This window comes from Carcharodon carcharias, chromosome 16, assembly GCF_017639515.1.
Source record: "Carcharodon carcharias isolate sCarCar2 chromosome 16, sCarCar2.pri, whole genome shotgun sequence".
In the NCBI taxonomy this organism is placed as follows: domain Eukaryota; kingdom Metazoa; phylum Chordata; class Chondrichthyes; order Lamniformes; family Lamnidae; genus Carcharodon; species Carcharodon carcharias.
This window is the reverse complement of record NC_054482.1, coordinates 56,553,382-56,570,977: the sequence shown is the minus strand read 5'-3', so window position 1 is coordinate 56,570,977 and position 17,596 is coordinate 56,553,382. Positions and strand designations below refer to the sequence as shown.

Genomic DNA, 17,596 nt, shown 5'->3' with positions numbered 1-17,596 from the left:
TCAGGTCACTGATGCATTGATATGTGCCAAGGTGGAACTTTCTCTAAGCAACAAGAAAAAGCTTTTCATTTTTCAGAGTTCCCAAGCATATAGGCCATCGATGGAAGTCCTTTTTCCTGAATGGACTCCATTAATGTCCAGATTGTGTGCAGCCATCAGAATATATCAAGTACAAAGCTTCCATGATTTCATACCAGTCAATAAATCCATAATTATTTATCATAATTTCACTCTGGATAGATAAATTCTAGGTAATTAGGGATACATTGTTAAACCATGACCAGTGATGGCAGAATGGAAACAGCAAACTGTAGCATAAGAAAATAAAATGCAGCAAATGCCTCTACTAAGATACAAATGGAGCAAACGATAGGGATGCAACAACAGACTCCACTGCTTTGATAGTTCTGACCATGTCCCATTCTACAGCCCTGAAAAGGCATACATGTTACACAATTGTCAGAGGAGAAATCATCATGCTGTAGAGGAAAGATGAGAGTCAAGTAGGCACGGAAGATAAGAATGAGACTTGTAACAAATGTTATTTGTCTATACATCCCTAATGTGCTGTTCTAGTGTCTGTTAAATTTCCTTCTAATAAAATATCTGAGATTTGACAAATTCACAGAGGGAAAAAAAAAAGATGCAATAATGGAGATTTGATCAGCCACACAGTCTGTGTGCATGAATTAGCTAAAAAAACACACCAGGCAGATTATGGGCCAGCAGTCAACAGATAGGAAGCCCACACTTTACAGGGGCATATCCTCTGGGTGAATTAGTCAGTTTTGATGGTGGGGGTGGTCATGGGAGATGTGGGTGAGGAGCGGGGTTTCATTGCCTTATGTCTTCTTTCTGCTGTGGGCTTTTTTTTCTTCCAATCAGTTAGAGATTGTTGAAGTGGTTAATGTTTTATGATGATTACCATTGCTATGTAGCTTGGCCTAAATAGCCAAGTGGTTATGGTACTGGGTTTGTAACCCCAAGATCAAGAGTTCAAATCTCACAATGGCAAACTATGAAACAATGTAACTTCATCTGAAACAGATGGAAACAAGTTTGTACTTGAAAGAGTTACCATTGCTATGTAATTGGCACTATCTTCCAAAATGAGAGGAACATACAGCAAGCGGGCATAAGTGGAGGTGTCTTTGGCTTTAATTTTTCTGTGATTTTTAGAACCATAATTGAAAGGTTTGTATGGAATTTAGATGGTGTGTTACCTATACCTTATAAATGAGAAAGACTAGAAGATTCCCATATACCAACCACGAGCTTTTGAACACATTCCGCCATTCAGTAAGATCATGGCTGATCTGACCGTAACCTCCCAATAACCTTTCACACCCTTGTTTATCAAAAATCTATCTACCTCTGCCTTGAAACAATTAAAGACTTTGCTTCCACTGCCTTTTGAGGAAGGGAGTTCTAAAGATTCACTACCCTTAGAAAAAAATACTTCTCATCTCTGACTTAAATGGATGGTCCCTTATTTTTAAACAGTGACCCCTAGTTCTAGATTCTTCCACAAGAAGAAACGTTTTCTCCACATCCACCCTGTCAAGACCCCTCAGGATCAATCAAGTCACCTCTTACTCTCCTAAACTCAAGCGGATACAAGCCTCGCCTGTCCAATCTTTCCTCATAAGACAACCCACCCATTCCTGGTATTAATCTAGTAAACCTCCTCTGTACTATTACTAGTTCAGATATGATCTCTCACCAGTGTCCTGTACAACTGAAGCATAATCTCCCCACTTTTATATTCAATTCCCCTCACAGTAAACAATAACATTCTATTAGCTTTCCTAATTACTTGCTGTACCTGCCTACTAGCCTTTTGTATTTCATATACTAGGACACCCAGATTCCTCTGAATCTCAGAGCTCAGCAATCTGGTGAAAGATAATATGCTTCTTACTTATTCTTCCTACCAAAATGGACAATTTCACATTTGCCCACATTATATTCCATTTGCCAGATCTTTGCCCATTCACTTATCCTATCTATGTCCCTTTGTACCCTCCTTATGTCCTCTTCAAAACTCAGTTTCCTATCTATCTTTGTATCATCAGCAAATTTAGTAACCATTAGGTCCCTTCATCCAAGTCATTCATATAAATTGTAAAAGGTTGAGGCCCCAGCACTGATTCCTGTGTCACACTACTCGTTACATCCTCTATGCCCTGTTAGATAGCCAATCTTCTATCCATGCCAATATGTCACCCCCTACACAATGAGCTTTTCTTTTCTGCAATGACCTTTGATGTGACAGCTTATCAAATTCCTTCTAGAAATCTAAGCGTAGTACATCCACCGGTTCCCCTTTGTCCACAACACGTGACTTCAAAGAACTCCAATATTTTTTTAAAAAATGATTTCCCCTTCACAGACTCTGCCTGATTGCCTTGAATTTTTCTCTAAGTGCCCTGCCATAACATCTTTAATAATAGCTTCCAACCTTTGCCCTATTACAGATGTCAAGCTAACTGTCCTGTAGTTTCCTGCTTTTTGTCTCCCTCCCTTTTTGAATAAAGAAGTTACATTTGCCATTTTCCAATCTAATGGAACCTTCCCAAATCTAGGGAGTTTTGGAAAATTAAAACCAATGCATCAACTATCTCACTAGCCACTTCTTTCAAGACCTTAGGATGAAGGTCCATCAGGATCCAGGGATTTGTCAGCCCGCAGCTCCAACAATTTGCTAAGGACCACTTCCCTGGTGATTGCAATTTTACAGGGTTCCTTCCCCACCCCCCCCTTCCACTTCTTGATTTACAGCTATTTATGGGATGTGACTTGTACCTCTATTGTGAAGACGGATGTAAAATTCCTGTTCAATTCATCTGCCATCTCCTTATTTTCCATTATTAATTCCCCCAACTCACTTTCTATAGAACCAATGCTCACTTTGTTAACTCTGTTCCTATTTAAGTATCTGTAAAAACTCTTACTGCACATCTTTATATTGCTAGCTAGCTTTTACTCGTACTCTAATTTTTCCCTCCTCGTTAATCATTTTGTTATTCTTTGCTGTTCTTTATCTTCTGCCCAATCTCCTGACCTGCCACCTGCTTCTGTGCAATTATATGCTTTTTCTTAAAGTTTGATACTGTCTTTAAATGTTTTAGTAAACCACTGATAGTGGGTCTTCCCCTTGGAATTTTTCCTTCTCATTGAAATGTATCTATTCTGTGTATTCTGAAATATGCCTTTAAATATTTGTCACTGCATCTCTATTGACCTATCCCTTAACCTAATTTACCAGTTCACTTTAGCTAGTCTGCTTTCATTCTCACATAATTGCTCTTATTTAAGTTTAAAATACTAGTCTTGGACCCCCTTTTCTCTCCCTCAAATTGAATGTAAAATTCAATCATATTATGATCGCTGCTACCCAGGGACACCTTCATTATGAGGTTAACAATTAATCCTATTTAATTGCACAATACCAGGTCTAATATAGCCTGGTTAGTTCCTGAATGTGCTGTTCTAAGAACCTATCCTGAAAACAATCTAAGAATTCCTCATCTAGGCTACCTTTGCCATCTGATTTTTCCAGTCTAAATTGTCATGAAGAGATATTAATGTCTATAATGTTATTGGAAATTATTTAAAAAATGTAGTTGTAGTGAGGTCTGTGTCTGTGTGTATCTGTATGTGTCTTAATTAGATTACAGACAGCTAGTCTGGGTGCTTTGATGTATAGTAGTTTTGAGATGTTAATTAGATAAACATAAGGAGAATAGAAGCTAAAGTATAAATTAGCATTTGTTGAATAAAGCATTCAGGAGTGGAAGTAACATCTTGCACTTAGCTAGAAGATGCCAAGCAATATGTTTATTTTTTTTCAGCTTACTAATAAAATTGGTGGAACGAAAGGATATTATTGTTAAGAAATGTAGCATTAAAAGCCTGATGATACAATGGAACATTTACACTCAAAGGAAAAGCTAGGTATCAATAGAAAGGAGTTTGTGTGTGTAAGGCAGAGGCATTTAAAATCTAACCAGCCTGGAATACTACAACTGCACCTGCAAAGGAACCAAATTGCAAGGAACCTCATTTTGAATTTGTAAGGTCAAATGTTCCTTGCCTGCTGTCTGTTTAAAGTCTACTGGTTACTGTTGCCTTGGTGGACATTTACCTGGATGTGGTTAATTTGGGGATTTGTTTAAACATTATTATAGTTATAATTTGTAGACATGTGTATGAGTTTAATTTGTTGTAAATTAATAATTGTTTAATTTTATATAAAAAAACCTTCGGAGGCTCGGTGGTCTTATTCCTAGATTCAGAGCTGCATCTCAAACATACCAATTGAAAATATAGGTGATGGCAGTTGTTTCACGTTTCCCTTTGAGATTTAAACAACTCAGCCTTTACGAACTGCTGTATCATAACAATATGTAGATTAAAATTCCCCATGATTATCACCGTACCTTTCTGACAAGCTTCCATTATCTCTTCCTTTATACTCTGTCCTACCATGCAGTCACAATTAGGGGGCTTGTACACCACTCCCACAAGTAGCTTCTTGCCTTTATTATTTCTCATCTCAGCCCACACTGCTTCTACATAGGGTCATCCCTATGCACTAATGCTATCTGTAATTAGTAGAGCCACCCCTCTACATTTTCCTAGCTTCCTGTCCTTCCTAAAAGTCATGTACACTTCAATACTCCGGTCCCAATTTATATCATCCTGCAGCTATGTTTCTGTAATAGCTATCAGATCGTACTTATTTATTTCTATTTACGCTCTCAGTTCATCCATTTTGTTTTAAATGCTACTTGCATTCAGATACAGAGCTTTGATTCTGTCCTTTTATTATTTTTGTAACCTCTAACCTTGACTACTGTTTTTCTCTTAGGTTTGTACTCTCTATCCATTCCTGTCATGTTCTGTTTATCATTTCCCAAATTAATACCTTTCTCTCTTGCCTGTCTCTACTCTTTGGTTTACCACATCTTCCCAAATTTGATCCCTTGCCTCCACTAGTTAGTTTAAAACCCTCTCATGTTGTGGCTCGCTAGAACACTAGCCCTAACGTGGTTCAGGTGTAAACTGTCCCAACGGTACAGATCCCACTTTTACCAATACTGATGTCAGTGCCACCATGAACCGAAGCCCACTTCTCCCACACCAGCCTTGAGTCATGCATTCATTTCTCTAATCTTATTTGCCCTATGACAATTTTCACGTGGCTCAGATAATAATCCAGAGAACCACTTTCTTAGTTCTACCTATGCCATTGGTACCTACATGGACCATGACAATTGGATCCTTCCCCTCCCACTGCAAATTCCTCTCCAGCCCTGAGCAGATGTCCTGAACCCTGGCACTGGGCAGACAACACAGTCTTCTGGGCTCTCGCTCTTTGCTGCAGAGAATAGTGCCAATCCCCCTCACTATATTGTCCCCTACTACCACTACATTCCATTTTGCTCCCCCCGCTTGAATGGCTCCCTGTACCATGGTGCCATGATCAATTTGCTCACCCATCCTGCAGCCCCCACTCTCATCCAAACAAGCTGAGAGAACTTCAAACCTATTGGACAATTGCAAAGACTGAGGCTCCTGCAATCCTGCTCTCTGGGTCCTCTTACCTACCTCACTCATAGTCACACCCTCCTGTCCTTGACCACTGACCAAATCAGAAGACCCTATCCTAAGTGGTGTGACTGCCTCCTAGTACAAAGCATTCAGTTAACTTTTCCCTCCCTGATGTGTCGCAGTGTCTGCAGTTCAGCCTCTAGCTCAATAACTCTGAGCCAAAGCTCCCCAAGCCACAAACACTTACTACAAATGTGTTTCCCCTGGATCACAATGGCATCCAGGAGCCCCCACAAACTATAGCCTTCTATAGACACATCACTTGTCCTGCCATCCTTAACGTGTTTTAATTAATTGCTCATTTATATTATTCACTTATTTATTTTCCTTTTATCTATTTTATTAACCTGACCACCAATTTGTATTCTTTTTATCCCTTAGGAATAGAATACACCTTAACCACTTATTGTAACTTTAAAAATTATTACAATTAGAATAAGTAGAATAACTTACCAGTTACTCACCAATCAACTTCTTTCCCTGTACTGTAAGAAGTATGATCTGCATATGTCTAATGAGTTGATGCAGTTAGTTGAAGTGAAGTACATATTGCTGCTCTACCACAACATTAAAAACAAGTACATTCAGCAATCACTTACCTTTTCAAATTTCTTTGTGTTAAACTTCTTCTAAGTTGAGGAATCCCTCACCTAGGTTTCTCCATTCTTCAGATTCATCCTATGCAGCCCAAACAGCGGCCTTCTCAGGAGGATGCCTCTCTAAGCCTCCCTTGCTTTACTTCTTACAACATTACCAACATGAGTTTCTCAACAAATGGTGTAGTCATTCCTCCTCCCAGGGCTCTTGTACTCATTCCACCCACGTTTTTTTTATGCCAACATCATCAAATTTGAAATACAGCTCTTGCAAATGCTGGAAGTGTAGATGCGTAAGGCACAACAGCATTTTCTCTCTTTCATGCATCAGATTTGTCACCAGCCACCCCATGCTCACCCCTCTTGCACACTTGGCACTTATAGATGAATACAAACTGGAACTGTCACATAATTATTGAAATAAAATTATAGGGAAACTTATAAATATTGGGAAATCCCAAACAAGCACCCAGGATGCAGAAAGCATTTTGGTATTTCCGGGTACAAGTGTAAAATATCGCCTATAGCACAAGTCTAAGAGTAGAATATGTGATAATTATATTTGATCAAATTAATCTTATGAAGGTGATATTGAGGCGGTTGAACAAATGATGCTAGAAATTACATTCTCACTTTCACATTTATTTCCACTCTCCAAAAAACAAACCTCCTCACGTTGTGGCAAAGTACGCCCTCTATCAGCTTTCTGAAGCAAATATGTTTTGCTGCAGGAGGAAACAAATAAGAACAGTTTTCTAGTTTTCACTTCTGCTCTTCTTCCACCCTGATTTTAACCTAACTCACCAAAGGCAATGGGATGGGTGCTGGTCAAATCCCTGCCTTACAGCCGGTCCAATTTTCCCCTGGGTGGGTCCAGTTAAAATTGGGGCTTCAGCATTCACTACTTGCTGGGGTGCAATTTCATATCCACCAGCAGTAATTCTGTATTTGACCCATGTCAATCTAGGCAGAGGGGTGTGATTGGCTATCTTGCGAAAGGTTGCATCGCAGTCAAGCACAATCCTGTCCATGCCAAATATTCACAAATATACACATTCCAGCTGAAGTAACTGGATTGTACAATGACACCTCCCTAACTTATGGGTGTTGAAATCAATTTTAATTGCCTCTAATACTGCCCTGGTTGAGATGAGCTAACTGATCAAACCTGAGACATCCTGCTCTGTGTGGCTCAGTTACTCACTATTTTTACTAGCCTGGCCACCAAGAGCCCAGAGGGAAAAAAACAGCTGGGACCAGTACTCCTTTTTCCCAGTTTTTTCTGGTGTTCCATTTTTAGGTATCCAAGGCCAGCTTAGACCAGTATTCTTACTTCCTAGTTTTTACTGTTCTTTCCTTCTGGGAGAGCCCTGATTATCTTTTCCTGTGTGCTAAAATCAAGACTACATGCACCATCTGGTACTCTAAAGCATTCCGACCTCAAAATTTTGGAGCTCCATACCTACAATTTAAAGGATTTAGAAGACAAGCTTGGTTTAATCTAAAAGTAAAATACTGCAGATGCTGGAAATCTGAAACAAAAACAGAAAATGCTCCGAAAAAGAGTCATATGGACTCGAAATGTTAACTGGTTTTCTCTCCATAGATGCTGTTAGACCTGCTAAGTTTTTCCAACATTTTCTGTTTTTGTCTTGGTTTAATCTAATCATGTTTATCTCCTTTGCTTTCCAACCTTATTCTTTTCAATCATGCAGCTTTCCTGCACTATTGCCACTAACACTTTCCTTCGGTTTCTTAATAATTTTTTTAAAAAATCAGCAATTAAAATGGGCGCTGGAAAGCATTTGGTGCTCACAGTGATAGCATAATTAAAAATAAGTGCTTTCCTTGTAGGGCAGAGCAAGTTGGAGAAAATAAATCAAAGGTTTTGTCATTATCTGATTAAACTGTAGCCCCTGGTCATTAGCAAAAACAAGGTACTGACACAGGTCTTGTAACATGGCTGTGCTTTCTCAGTTAAGGATTGATGTAGTGGCACTGGGGAGACTACTGAAGGAAAGATACACACTTAGATCTGTAACTAGTTTTGAAATTATTTACCTTTTCTAGCAAGACCAAAAAAAACTCTTTGCTGAGCCTGTTTTAAATTGCAGCAAACATATTGGTCCCTATATTAATATGAAGGCAGCTTTTGTTGCCCCTCTCTAATTTCCCTTGACAAGGCGATGATGAGCCACCTTCCTAAAATGCTGCAGGTGAACCACAGTGCTATTAGGAAGCAAGTTCAAGGATCTTATTAATGGGCAACAAGGGAATGGCAGAGGCCCTGAACAAGTATTTTATATCACATTAGCAGACACAAAAAACATCCGAAGGATAGTTGAAAATCAAGAGGCAAAAGCGAGGTAGGAACTTAGAACAATCTCCATCACTAGAGAAAAAGTAATGGGAATACTAATGGGACATAAAGCTGTCAGACTCCTGGACTTGATGGCCTGCATCCTAGGGTCTTCAAAGCGGTGGCTGCAGTGCTAGTGGATGCATTGGTTGGAATCTTCCAAAATTCCCTAGATTCTGGAAGGGTCCCAGCAGATGCAAAAATTGCAAACGTGACATCTCTGCTCAAGAAAGGACGGAGACAGAAAGCTGGAGACCATAGGCCAGTTAGCCTAATGTTTGCATTGGGAAAATGCTAGAATCCATTATTAAAGAGGTAATAGCAGGACGTATAGAACATCATAATACAATTAGGCAGAGTCAATATGGTTTTGTGAAAGGGAAATTGACAAATTTATTCGAGCTCTTTGAAGATGTAATGAACAGGGTGGATAAAGGGGAACTAATTGATGTCGTTCATTTGGATTTCTAAAAGGCATTCAATAAGGTGCTGCATGGATAGTGGACACGCTAACAGAAACAGAGAGTTGGAATAAATGGGTCATTTTCAGGTTGGCAAACTGTAACTACTGGAGTGCCGCAGGGATCAGTGCTATGGCCTCAATTGTTTACGATCTACATTAATAATTTAATGACTGTATTGTGGCCAAATTTGCTGATGATACAAATATAGGTAGGAAAGCAAGCTGTGAGGAGGATTCAAAGAGCCTGCAAAGGGATATAGATAGTTTAAGTGAATGGGCAAAAACTTGGCAGGTGGAGCATAATGTGGGAAAATGTAAGGTTGTCCACTTTGGCAAGGAGAAAAACAGAGTATTACTTAAATGGAAAGAAGCTGCAGTATGCTGTTGTGCATAGGGACCTGGGTGTCCTCATTCATGAATTACAAAAAGTTAGCATTGCAGGTGTAGCAAGTAATTAAGATAATAAATGGAATGTTGGCCTTTATTGCAAGGGAGATGGAGTAGAAAAGTAGGGATGCTTAGTTACCACTGTACAGGGCAGTGGTGATACCTTACCCAGAGTATTTTGTGAGTTTTGGTTACCTTACTTAAAGAAGAACATGCTTGCGTTGGAGGCAGCTCAGAGAAGATTCACTAGACTTATTACTGGGATGAAGGGGTTGTCCTACGAGGAAGGGTTGAGCAGGTTAGACCTATACGCATTGGAGTTTAGAAGAACGAGAGGTGATCTTATTGAAACAAAAAAGTACCTGAGGGGGCTTGACAGGGGAGATGCTGAGAGGATGTTTCCCCTCCTGGGGGATTCGGAGCCAAGGGGAACAGTTTCAAAATAAGGGATCTCCCATTTAAGATGGAGATGATGAGGAATTTCTTCTCTCAGAGGGTCATTAGTGTTTGGAATTTTCTCCCCCAGTGAGCAGTGTAGGTTGGTTCATTCAATTTATTCAAGGTGAAGTTAAACATATTTTTGATTGACAAGGAGTTTAAGGATTATGGGGGACAGGCAGGAAAGTAGAGTTAAAGCCACATCAGAACAGCCATGATGATATTATTGACTGGTGAAGCAGGCTCATGCAGATAAATGGCCTACTTCTGCTCCTATTTCTTATGTTCTTTTGATCTAGCGACTGTGGAGGAATGGTGATGTAGTTTCAAGTCAGGACAATTTGTGATTTGGAGGGAAACTTGCAGATGTTAGTGTCCCCATATGTTTGCTGCCATTTTCCTTCTAGGTCTTGGAGGTCGCAGGTTTGGAAGGTGCTGTCGAAGGAGCCTTGGTGCAGCTTGTATATGGTACACGTTTCTGCCATTGTGTTCCAGTGGTGGAAGGAGCGATTGTTTAAGTTAATGGATGGGGTGCCGATCAAGCAGGCTGCTTTGACCTGATGGTATTGAGCTTCTTGAATGTTGTTGGAGCTGCGGTTAGCCAGGCAGGTGGCAACTATTCCATCGTATTACTGACTTATGCCTTGTAGATGGTGGGAAGGTTTTGCAGAGTCAGCAGTTGAATTATTCCCTGCAGAAGAAACAGCCTCTAAGCTGCCCTTGTAGCCAGAAAATATATATGGCTGGTCCAGTTCAGTTTCTAGTCAATGATGACCCACAGTATGTTGATGATGGGGGATTCAGTGATGGTAATGCCATTGAATGTCAGGGGGAGATAGTTAGGTTATCTCATGCTGGAGATGGTTGTTGCCTGGCATTTGCATTTCACAATCTCAGCTGCACTTTAAGGAGCAGTGCACAAATGGAAATTGGAAATGTTCAGGGTGGCTGGCGGACATGGAGCCAAGGGCAGCAACCAGATTTTATGAACCCTTACTGAAATTATTACTCGATGCAGTCACAAGAAGGGACATAATCTTCTCCAGCAATGGGAGGAAGGAACCAAAAGGCATGGCTGAAGGGAACTGAGGAATTGAGCAACAGGACATTGTGCCCAGGTCATGGATGCAATGTCGGAATGGGACTTAAAGAATTTAATGACCTAACCAGGTCAGAAAAAATGTGTACATTTGCTTATTCAACTGCATCCAGTGCTTTGAGCAATCCCCCGCTACTTTCACTCTGTCTTGCTACATGTTCTCCATCACATCACTCCTCACATCCATTCAACTTTCAGCAGCATCCAGTCTTCACTTTCTATGTACTTCATCACCTCCACATTTATGAATCTACTTCTGACACTCAAATAAATCCTTATGCATATGGTGCATTTCATAGTCATCCTCACTGAATGCATTTCATGCACTTGGTGAATACCTGACCTTTACCTTCTTACAAGTCTACTCCTTCACTCCTCGTAGAAAAGAGCACAAAAAACTTGTGAGAAAGTCAGGACTGGGCTGCTGTAAATAGTCCAGCTCACAGATGCAGAGGAGAATGTCTTGGAGATAAGTGACATCTGTGTTCCTCTCAGAGATGGAAGGACAGGGAACTTTCAGATAGCTAAAGACAGAAAGACAGACTTGCAAGTGTATAGCATCTTTCATGATTACTGGACATCTCAAAGTGCTTTATAGACAATGAAATACTCTTGTACTAGTCACTGCTGTAACCTAGGAAACCGTGCAGCCAATTTGGGCACAATAAGTTCCCACAAACAGCAAAGTGGTAATGACCAATTTGTGTGATCTTGTTTGAGGGATAAACTATGGTAGGATATTGGTAGTGGATTGGTGGTACAGAGAATTGAGAGGATGTCTGTTCTGGAAACAGAGGCCACTTCCATGGAGTTTCAAGTAAGGCTCTGAAATGAATCCATGCAAGCCATGACCACAGCCATGCAGAATTTGGATGTCAACTTGCCTATCATCTTCAACAGGATGTCAGATACCCAATCCACAGCCCTACAACGCAACACTGATATTCACCATTATGGTCTGCAGCAGAGTGGTAGGAGTGATGTGGCACTGTCCCAGGAGTGGATGCCAGTGAAAAAGGACATGAAAGTAGGAATGCCACTAAGGGCACACACATTCCTCACCTGTTTGTGCAATTCCATCTCTAGGCAGTACGAGACAAGCTTCCACATCTCCTGAAGACCCAATCTGCCCATGCACAGGTGCAGGTGGAGCAGTCTTTGGCAGGGCCATCAGGGGCTCCAAAACGAAGAGGCTGGTGGCCAAAGGCATTTCAGGGCAGAGATCCGAGTAGCCTGCCTCTATCTGTGCTAAAGCTGCATGAGATGCACAACGTAAAAGCGGTAGGAAGTATAAATTGTAATTAACATTGGGTGTTTGACAAAAGGTTATATTTTTGAATTTTGCTCTGCTTCAATAATGGCACACAAAATGAATTGATTTGCACCACTTCCAGGCCTTGCTCATTATTGTATCCCGAGTGCTAATTCACCTTTTTATTTGTTTCATGATGAATGTCAATACATGACCATTGGGCAGATGTGCAATTGGTGGATAAGTGGCTGAAGGACTACTTAGTGAAAATGGAGGGGAAGTGGTTGCCCTGGCGATGGGAGCAGACCGCAGGTTTTCATTTCTTAAGTTTCACGCTAGGTGAAGCTTCTCGATTTTAGGCCATTCCTGACAGCATTGTAAGTGGCTGGTCTAGTAGTGCGTTCCCCCATTTTCAACCTCCTCTTGCTCCTTCCTATCTTTATCTGAAGATGAGCAATGAGACCGCTGTGCAATTTTGTGCAAAGTGCAATACACCAGCATGTTAGTTTGTTCGGGTACAGTTGAGATATATTCTCAAAAGGGGGAAACATTGGACAAACAAAGCCAAAGCTCAAATTCCCTAGAAAATGAAAAATAGCAGAAAAAGGGTGCATATGCCACATATTTGGTAGATAATGCGATAAGAAGTGAGAACCAGGCTGAATATAGAAAGCTCAGATGAGAAACGAAAAAAAGAGAAGCAAAGAGGGAGAGTATGAAAAGAGACTGGCAGCTAACATGAAAGAATCCAAAAGTCTTCTTTGGCATAAAAATGGTTTAAAAAAGCGGTAAAAGGAGGAGTGGGGCACATGGAGGCAGAAGGCATAGTTGAGGTACTAAATGAGTACGTTGCATCCATCTTAAGCAAGATGATGCTGCCAAAGTCATAATGAAAAAGGAGGTGGTTGAGATACTGGATGGGTTAACTGATAAATAGGAGGTATTAGAAAGGCTAGCTGTACTTAAGAGTTGATAAATAACCAGGAGCAGACGAGATGCAACTAAGGATACTGAGGGAAGTAAGTGTGGAAATCATGGAGGAAATTTTCCAATCCTCCTTAGATACAGGGATGGTGTCAGAGGGCTGGAGAATTCAAAATGTTACAACCATGTTCAAAAAAAAGGTGTAAGGATGAACACAGCAACTATAGGCCAATCAATTTAGCCTTAATGGTGAGAAAGCTTTGAGAAACAAAAATTAAAATTAACAAGGTAAGGCACAAATTATTGAAAGCTGCAGGACAGGTTGAGAAATTGGTTAACAAGACTTATGGAACCCTGGGATTTATAAATAGGGGCACGGTGTACAAAAGCAAGGAAGTTGTGGTATCTTTATAAAACACTGTTTGGCCTCAACTGGAGTATTGTGCATAATTCTGGATCTCACACTTTAAGAAAGATGTGAAGGCTTTAGAGAGGGTGCAGAAAAGATATATGAGAATGGTTTCAGGAATGAGGGGCTTCGGTTATGTAGATATATTGAAGAAGTTGGGGCTGTTCTCCTTAGAGAAGAGAATGTTGAGAGGAATTTTGGTAGGAGTGTTCAAAATCATGAGGAGTCTGCACAGAGTAGGTAGGGAGAAACATTTTCCATTGGAGGAAGGCTATGAACCTAAAGGACACTGATTTAAGGTGAATTGGAAATGAACCTAAAGTGACACAAGGAAAACCCTTATTTACGCAGCAAGTAGTCAGGATCTTGAATGCACATGATATTGGATGTTGGACAGTCTGATAGGTGAATCTGAGTGTCTGTTCATTCTGGCTATTATCATCACTGAATTTCCATAATTACCAGCCCTGGCAATCAAGCCATCAGTGTCCTGCCTTATGCATTTATATACAGCTGACTGGAAGATCTTGGATATACTGGTCCAAAGGCGAAAAAGTTAAGGATGGTGGTCACTTTCATAGCCACTGGTAATTCTTGCCACTAAGTCATGCATGAATCACACCTTCCTGTAGGAAACAGTAGATGTCTGCCATCAACTAACATGACAACCTCAACCTGCTGAAAAAATGATCTTCTGAGAGAAGAAGGAAGCTGAGCCTCTGTCAGTAAACTATATGACACGGGCAGTGCTCTCCTTTACAACTCCATCCTGTGCACTCCCCCCACCATCCCATGCACTCCCCTCCTCTGGACACGCTGACCCCAGCATGGAAGGTGATGGAAATAAATGCAACAGACTGTGGAAGCTGACAATCTGAAATGAAAACAGAAAATTCTGGAAATATGGGAGGTGTGGGAGAATATGTTCTTCCTCTTCTGATGTGCTGTCAAACAAATCAAGGGCAACAGGGATGGGCAATAAATGCTGACCCAGCCAGCGAAGCCCACATCCCATGAATGATGAATGAAAAAAAAACATCCAAGGTGCCTCCCATCTTGATCTTGTCAGTTTGAAATCTTCAAAGGTTAAAAAAAGTTATATCCACACAAGAACTCTGCTAAACATTTTCCAGAAGGAACTGAGACAGCAGATACAATAAGTGAACAAATATTCAGATGGGAGAAAAACAAGTTTAAATATCTACACGTGCTGTTGCTCAAACTTGCCTGTTTCTTGAGTACCCATGGTGCTCAAGTAAAATTTAGAGCCAAGGTAAAAACAATTTAAAAAGGGCTTATAAATGTCTTCTAAGGACGTTAATTGCACCAGTAAATTTCCACCTGCATCCAATTAATAAATCCCTGACTTAGACATGTTCATTTCTTGCCAACATTCAAATGCTCCTCTTAAAACCCAGAAGTGGGTATATCTAAGCCACATTGCATCATTGAAGATAAGAACATAAGAAATATCACAAATTATCAGCCTTCACCTGCTCCAAATACAACTTTCTTGGAGAGGTAAATTTCCCTTCATTAACTAACATTTGCCAAATGACTTACTTGCTTGATGCTCCATGAATGTTTGTTAGTACCGAGAAATTACTCCTCACACTCCGCAAGCTGGCCAGTACCTGAAAAAAAAAGTGAATTTGGATTATTCATGTAATTTAAAGATGACCTCATTCAGATAATTCAGCTTGTAAATGCACTTCTTAGTTGGGAATTGGGTCAAAAAGGTGAATAAATTGCTAGGTTTAAATCCTCTTCTATTTTAGGATCAGCTGGACAGCAGGAATGCTGCTGTAATCAGATATACTGAGGGTGAAATTGGTTTGCCAGCCTGTTTCATGTGACTGGAGGTGACCTGTTCACCCCCATTGCCCCAAGGGTATTGAGGATAAAAGTGTCAAACAAGGTTCTGTTCCTATATGCCATTCAGCTACACTTACTGGAAAACGTCCATGTGTGAACGAACCACCCTCCAGCGACCTTTGCTGAAATATGTCCACATGCAAACAGATTGGCCTGGATTTTCATCCTCAAGGAGTCAGGAAAATTCCCGGTTCAGCCCGCCTGAAGAAAGTGCCTGCAAAAATGGGGTCTCCGTTGCTGGGGGCCAGATGCAGGCTGGAGTCAGGCCAGCTGACCCAGGAAGAAGTGCGGAGGCAGCCACAGGGGCTGCCAGGTATAAAGAAGGCCTGTTTAAAAGGTCTGCCTCAGTGCCATGGGATTTTGTCGCGGTGAAAGTAAAACACAAAAGCCCTCCAGCCCTCACCCATCTTCACCCTCCAAACACTCATGCCTCATCCATGCCACCTCATGCCCTCACCGACCCAGTATGCCCCCTCATGTCCTCATGCCAAGATCTTCCCTTCCACCCAGTGCCTATGTCCCTTTATGCCAAACTCTGCCATTTCCATGCCCATTGACTGACTGTACACTTTCTAGAATCAATGAAGACCATAATGTATAGTGGCATGTGTAAAAAAGAACCTTTGGAAAAATGTAATCCATTTATAACTTTCTCCAATGTTTGAAAAAAAGAGTCTGGACCAAGAATATCAATCATCCAGGCCCTTTGAAATTTCAAAAACCACAAACCCGTGAAATCATTTAGCTTGCGTCAACAAGCATTGTGAAATTGATCTGAGAGATCAGAGAGCCTGAGCTGTCAATCAAATAATACTTCCTCTGGTGAGCAGCTGTTCTAGTATTCTAATAGCTGTCTGAGCTCTCAGCCAAGCATACATATGAGGCTTCTGACAGGAAGCAGCCCACACCCTTTAAAGGCATTCTTGAAAATGAGAAAACCTGGGAATGGGGTCGGGAATCCTGGAACTGGGACCCGTTTGTCATTTTTAAAGGGCTCCTGAGTCAATCTGATGATGAAAATTCAGGCCATTGTCATCCAGTGACTAGTGTTGAAAATGTGCCCAAGTATAAATCAGGTAAGACAGAATTGTGCTTAATTATGACAACTAAAAGCCCACTGGCGTGTTGGCTGGGATTCCTTACCATTGCAAATTTTTGGCTCATATCTGGCAAAACAAGAGTGTGTGTCATTTGTGTAAAATTATAACACGCCGACTCATTTTTGAAGGGGTTTATTATGCATTCAAATAAACTTCTGGGGAATTTGCTGGAATTGTTGGGATCAAATCGAGGATGCAGAGCAGCTCTTGAATGATTACCCGCCAAATTCCCTCCATTTTTGCCAGACAATTGACAAGACTGCCCACTATTTGGATAGGGTATTAGTGATCAACTATCATTTGTAGATTCATGCCTCAATATGAGTAATTGCTTTTAAGAACTAATTACAAGCTAATTAGTTTCAGCTCCGTGGGAGGGACTATATTATTGGACAAGTTTTCATGATAAGGAAGGAGGAAAATATCATAGGGAAAATTGCTGCTGTAGGTCACTCTTGCAGCAGTTCCTGGTGCAATCTTTCAGAGTGGCATTCTCAGAATTCTGAGAACAGGTTGTCTGGTTGCATCTTTTGCTGAATGTAACATGTACACCAGCAAAAGAGCATCAAGAAAAAGGCAGCAAAGAATATCTGAGGTGAAGCAAGTTATATACTCTCGACTAAAATTAAAAGAAATGCTCAGGAAATGTGTCCTTTTTTTATTAGAAGAAAAATGAAATTTAACCTACCTGTGCAAATGGTGTAACGATCAAGTCATCTCCATGTCTGGAAATATAAAAACTTAAAGTCAGTCTATTATTTTAAACTGTGGCAAACATTCTAATAATTGTTGGGTTTCATTCAGCACTAATCCATAAAATATTGATCCATTGGGCATTCCTCCCAACTCCTGAAATTATATTTTACAATGATTAGAATTCCAAAGATGAAAGTTAATAAATTATGTTACAAATACTTGGGAGGACACCACCACTCCCCACTGTAAAAGCTCTGGCGTAGACACCATGGGCATTATGTTCAGTTTTGGTCACTAAGACAGTAAATAAACATTCATGGAGGAGGTGCAAAGAAGAGCCGTGAGGTTGGTCCCCCTGTCAAAGAACTGAGCTATGAGCGAA

The 17,596-nt window shown here is 40.7% G+C and overlaps 1 protein-coding gene across 3 annotated transcripts in view; it reads right to left on the bottom strand.

Moving 5' to 3' along the window:
• pde4ba (phosphodiesterase 4B, cAMP-specific a) overlaps positions 1–17,596 on the bottom strand; it is a 753,168-nt gene that overhangs the window by 173,738 nt on the left and 561,834 nt on the right. For all 3 annotated transcript variants that reach the window (XM_041207962.1, XM_041207961.1, XM_041207963.1), the window contains 2 exons: positions 17,207–17,243; positions 15,107–15,177 (listed from right to left, as the gene is read on the bottom strand). In XM_041207962.1, the coding sequence (XP_041063896.1) occupies positions 15,107–15,177; positions 17,207–17,243 (108 nt within the window). The remainder of the gene's footprint in view (positions 1–15,106; positions 15,178–17,206; positions 17,244–17,596) is intronic.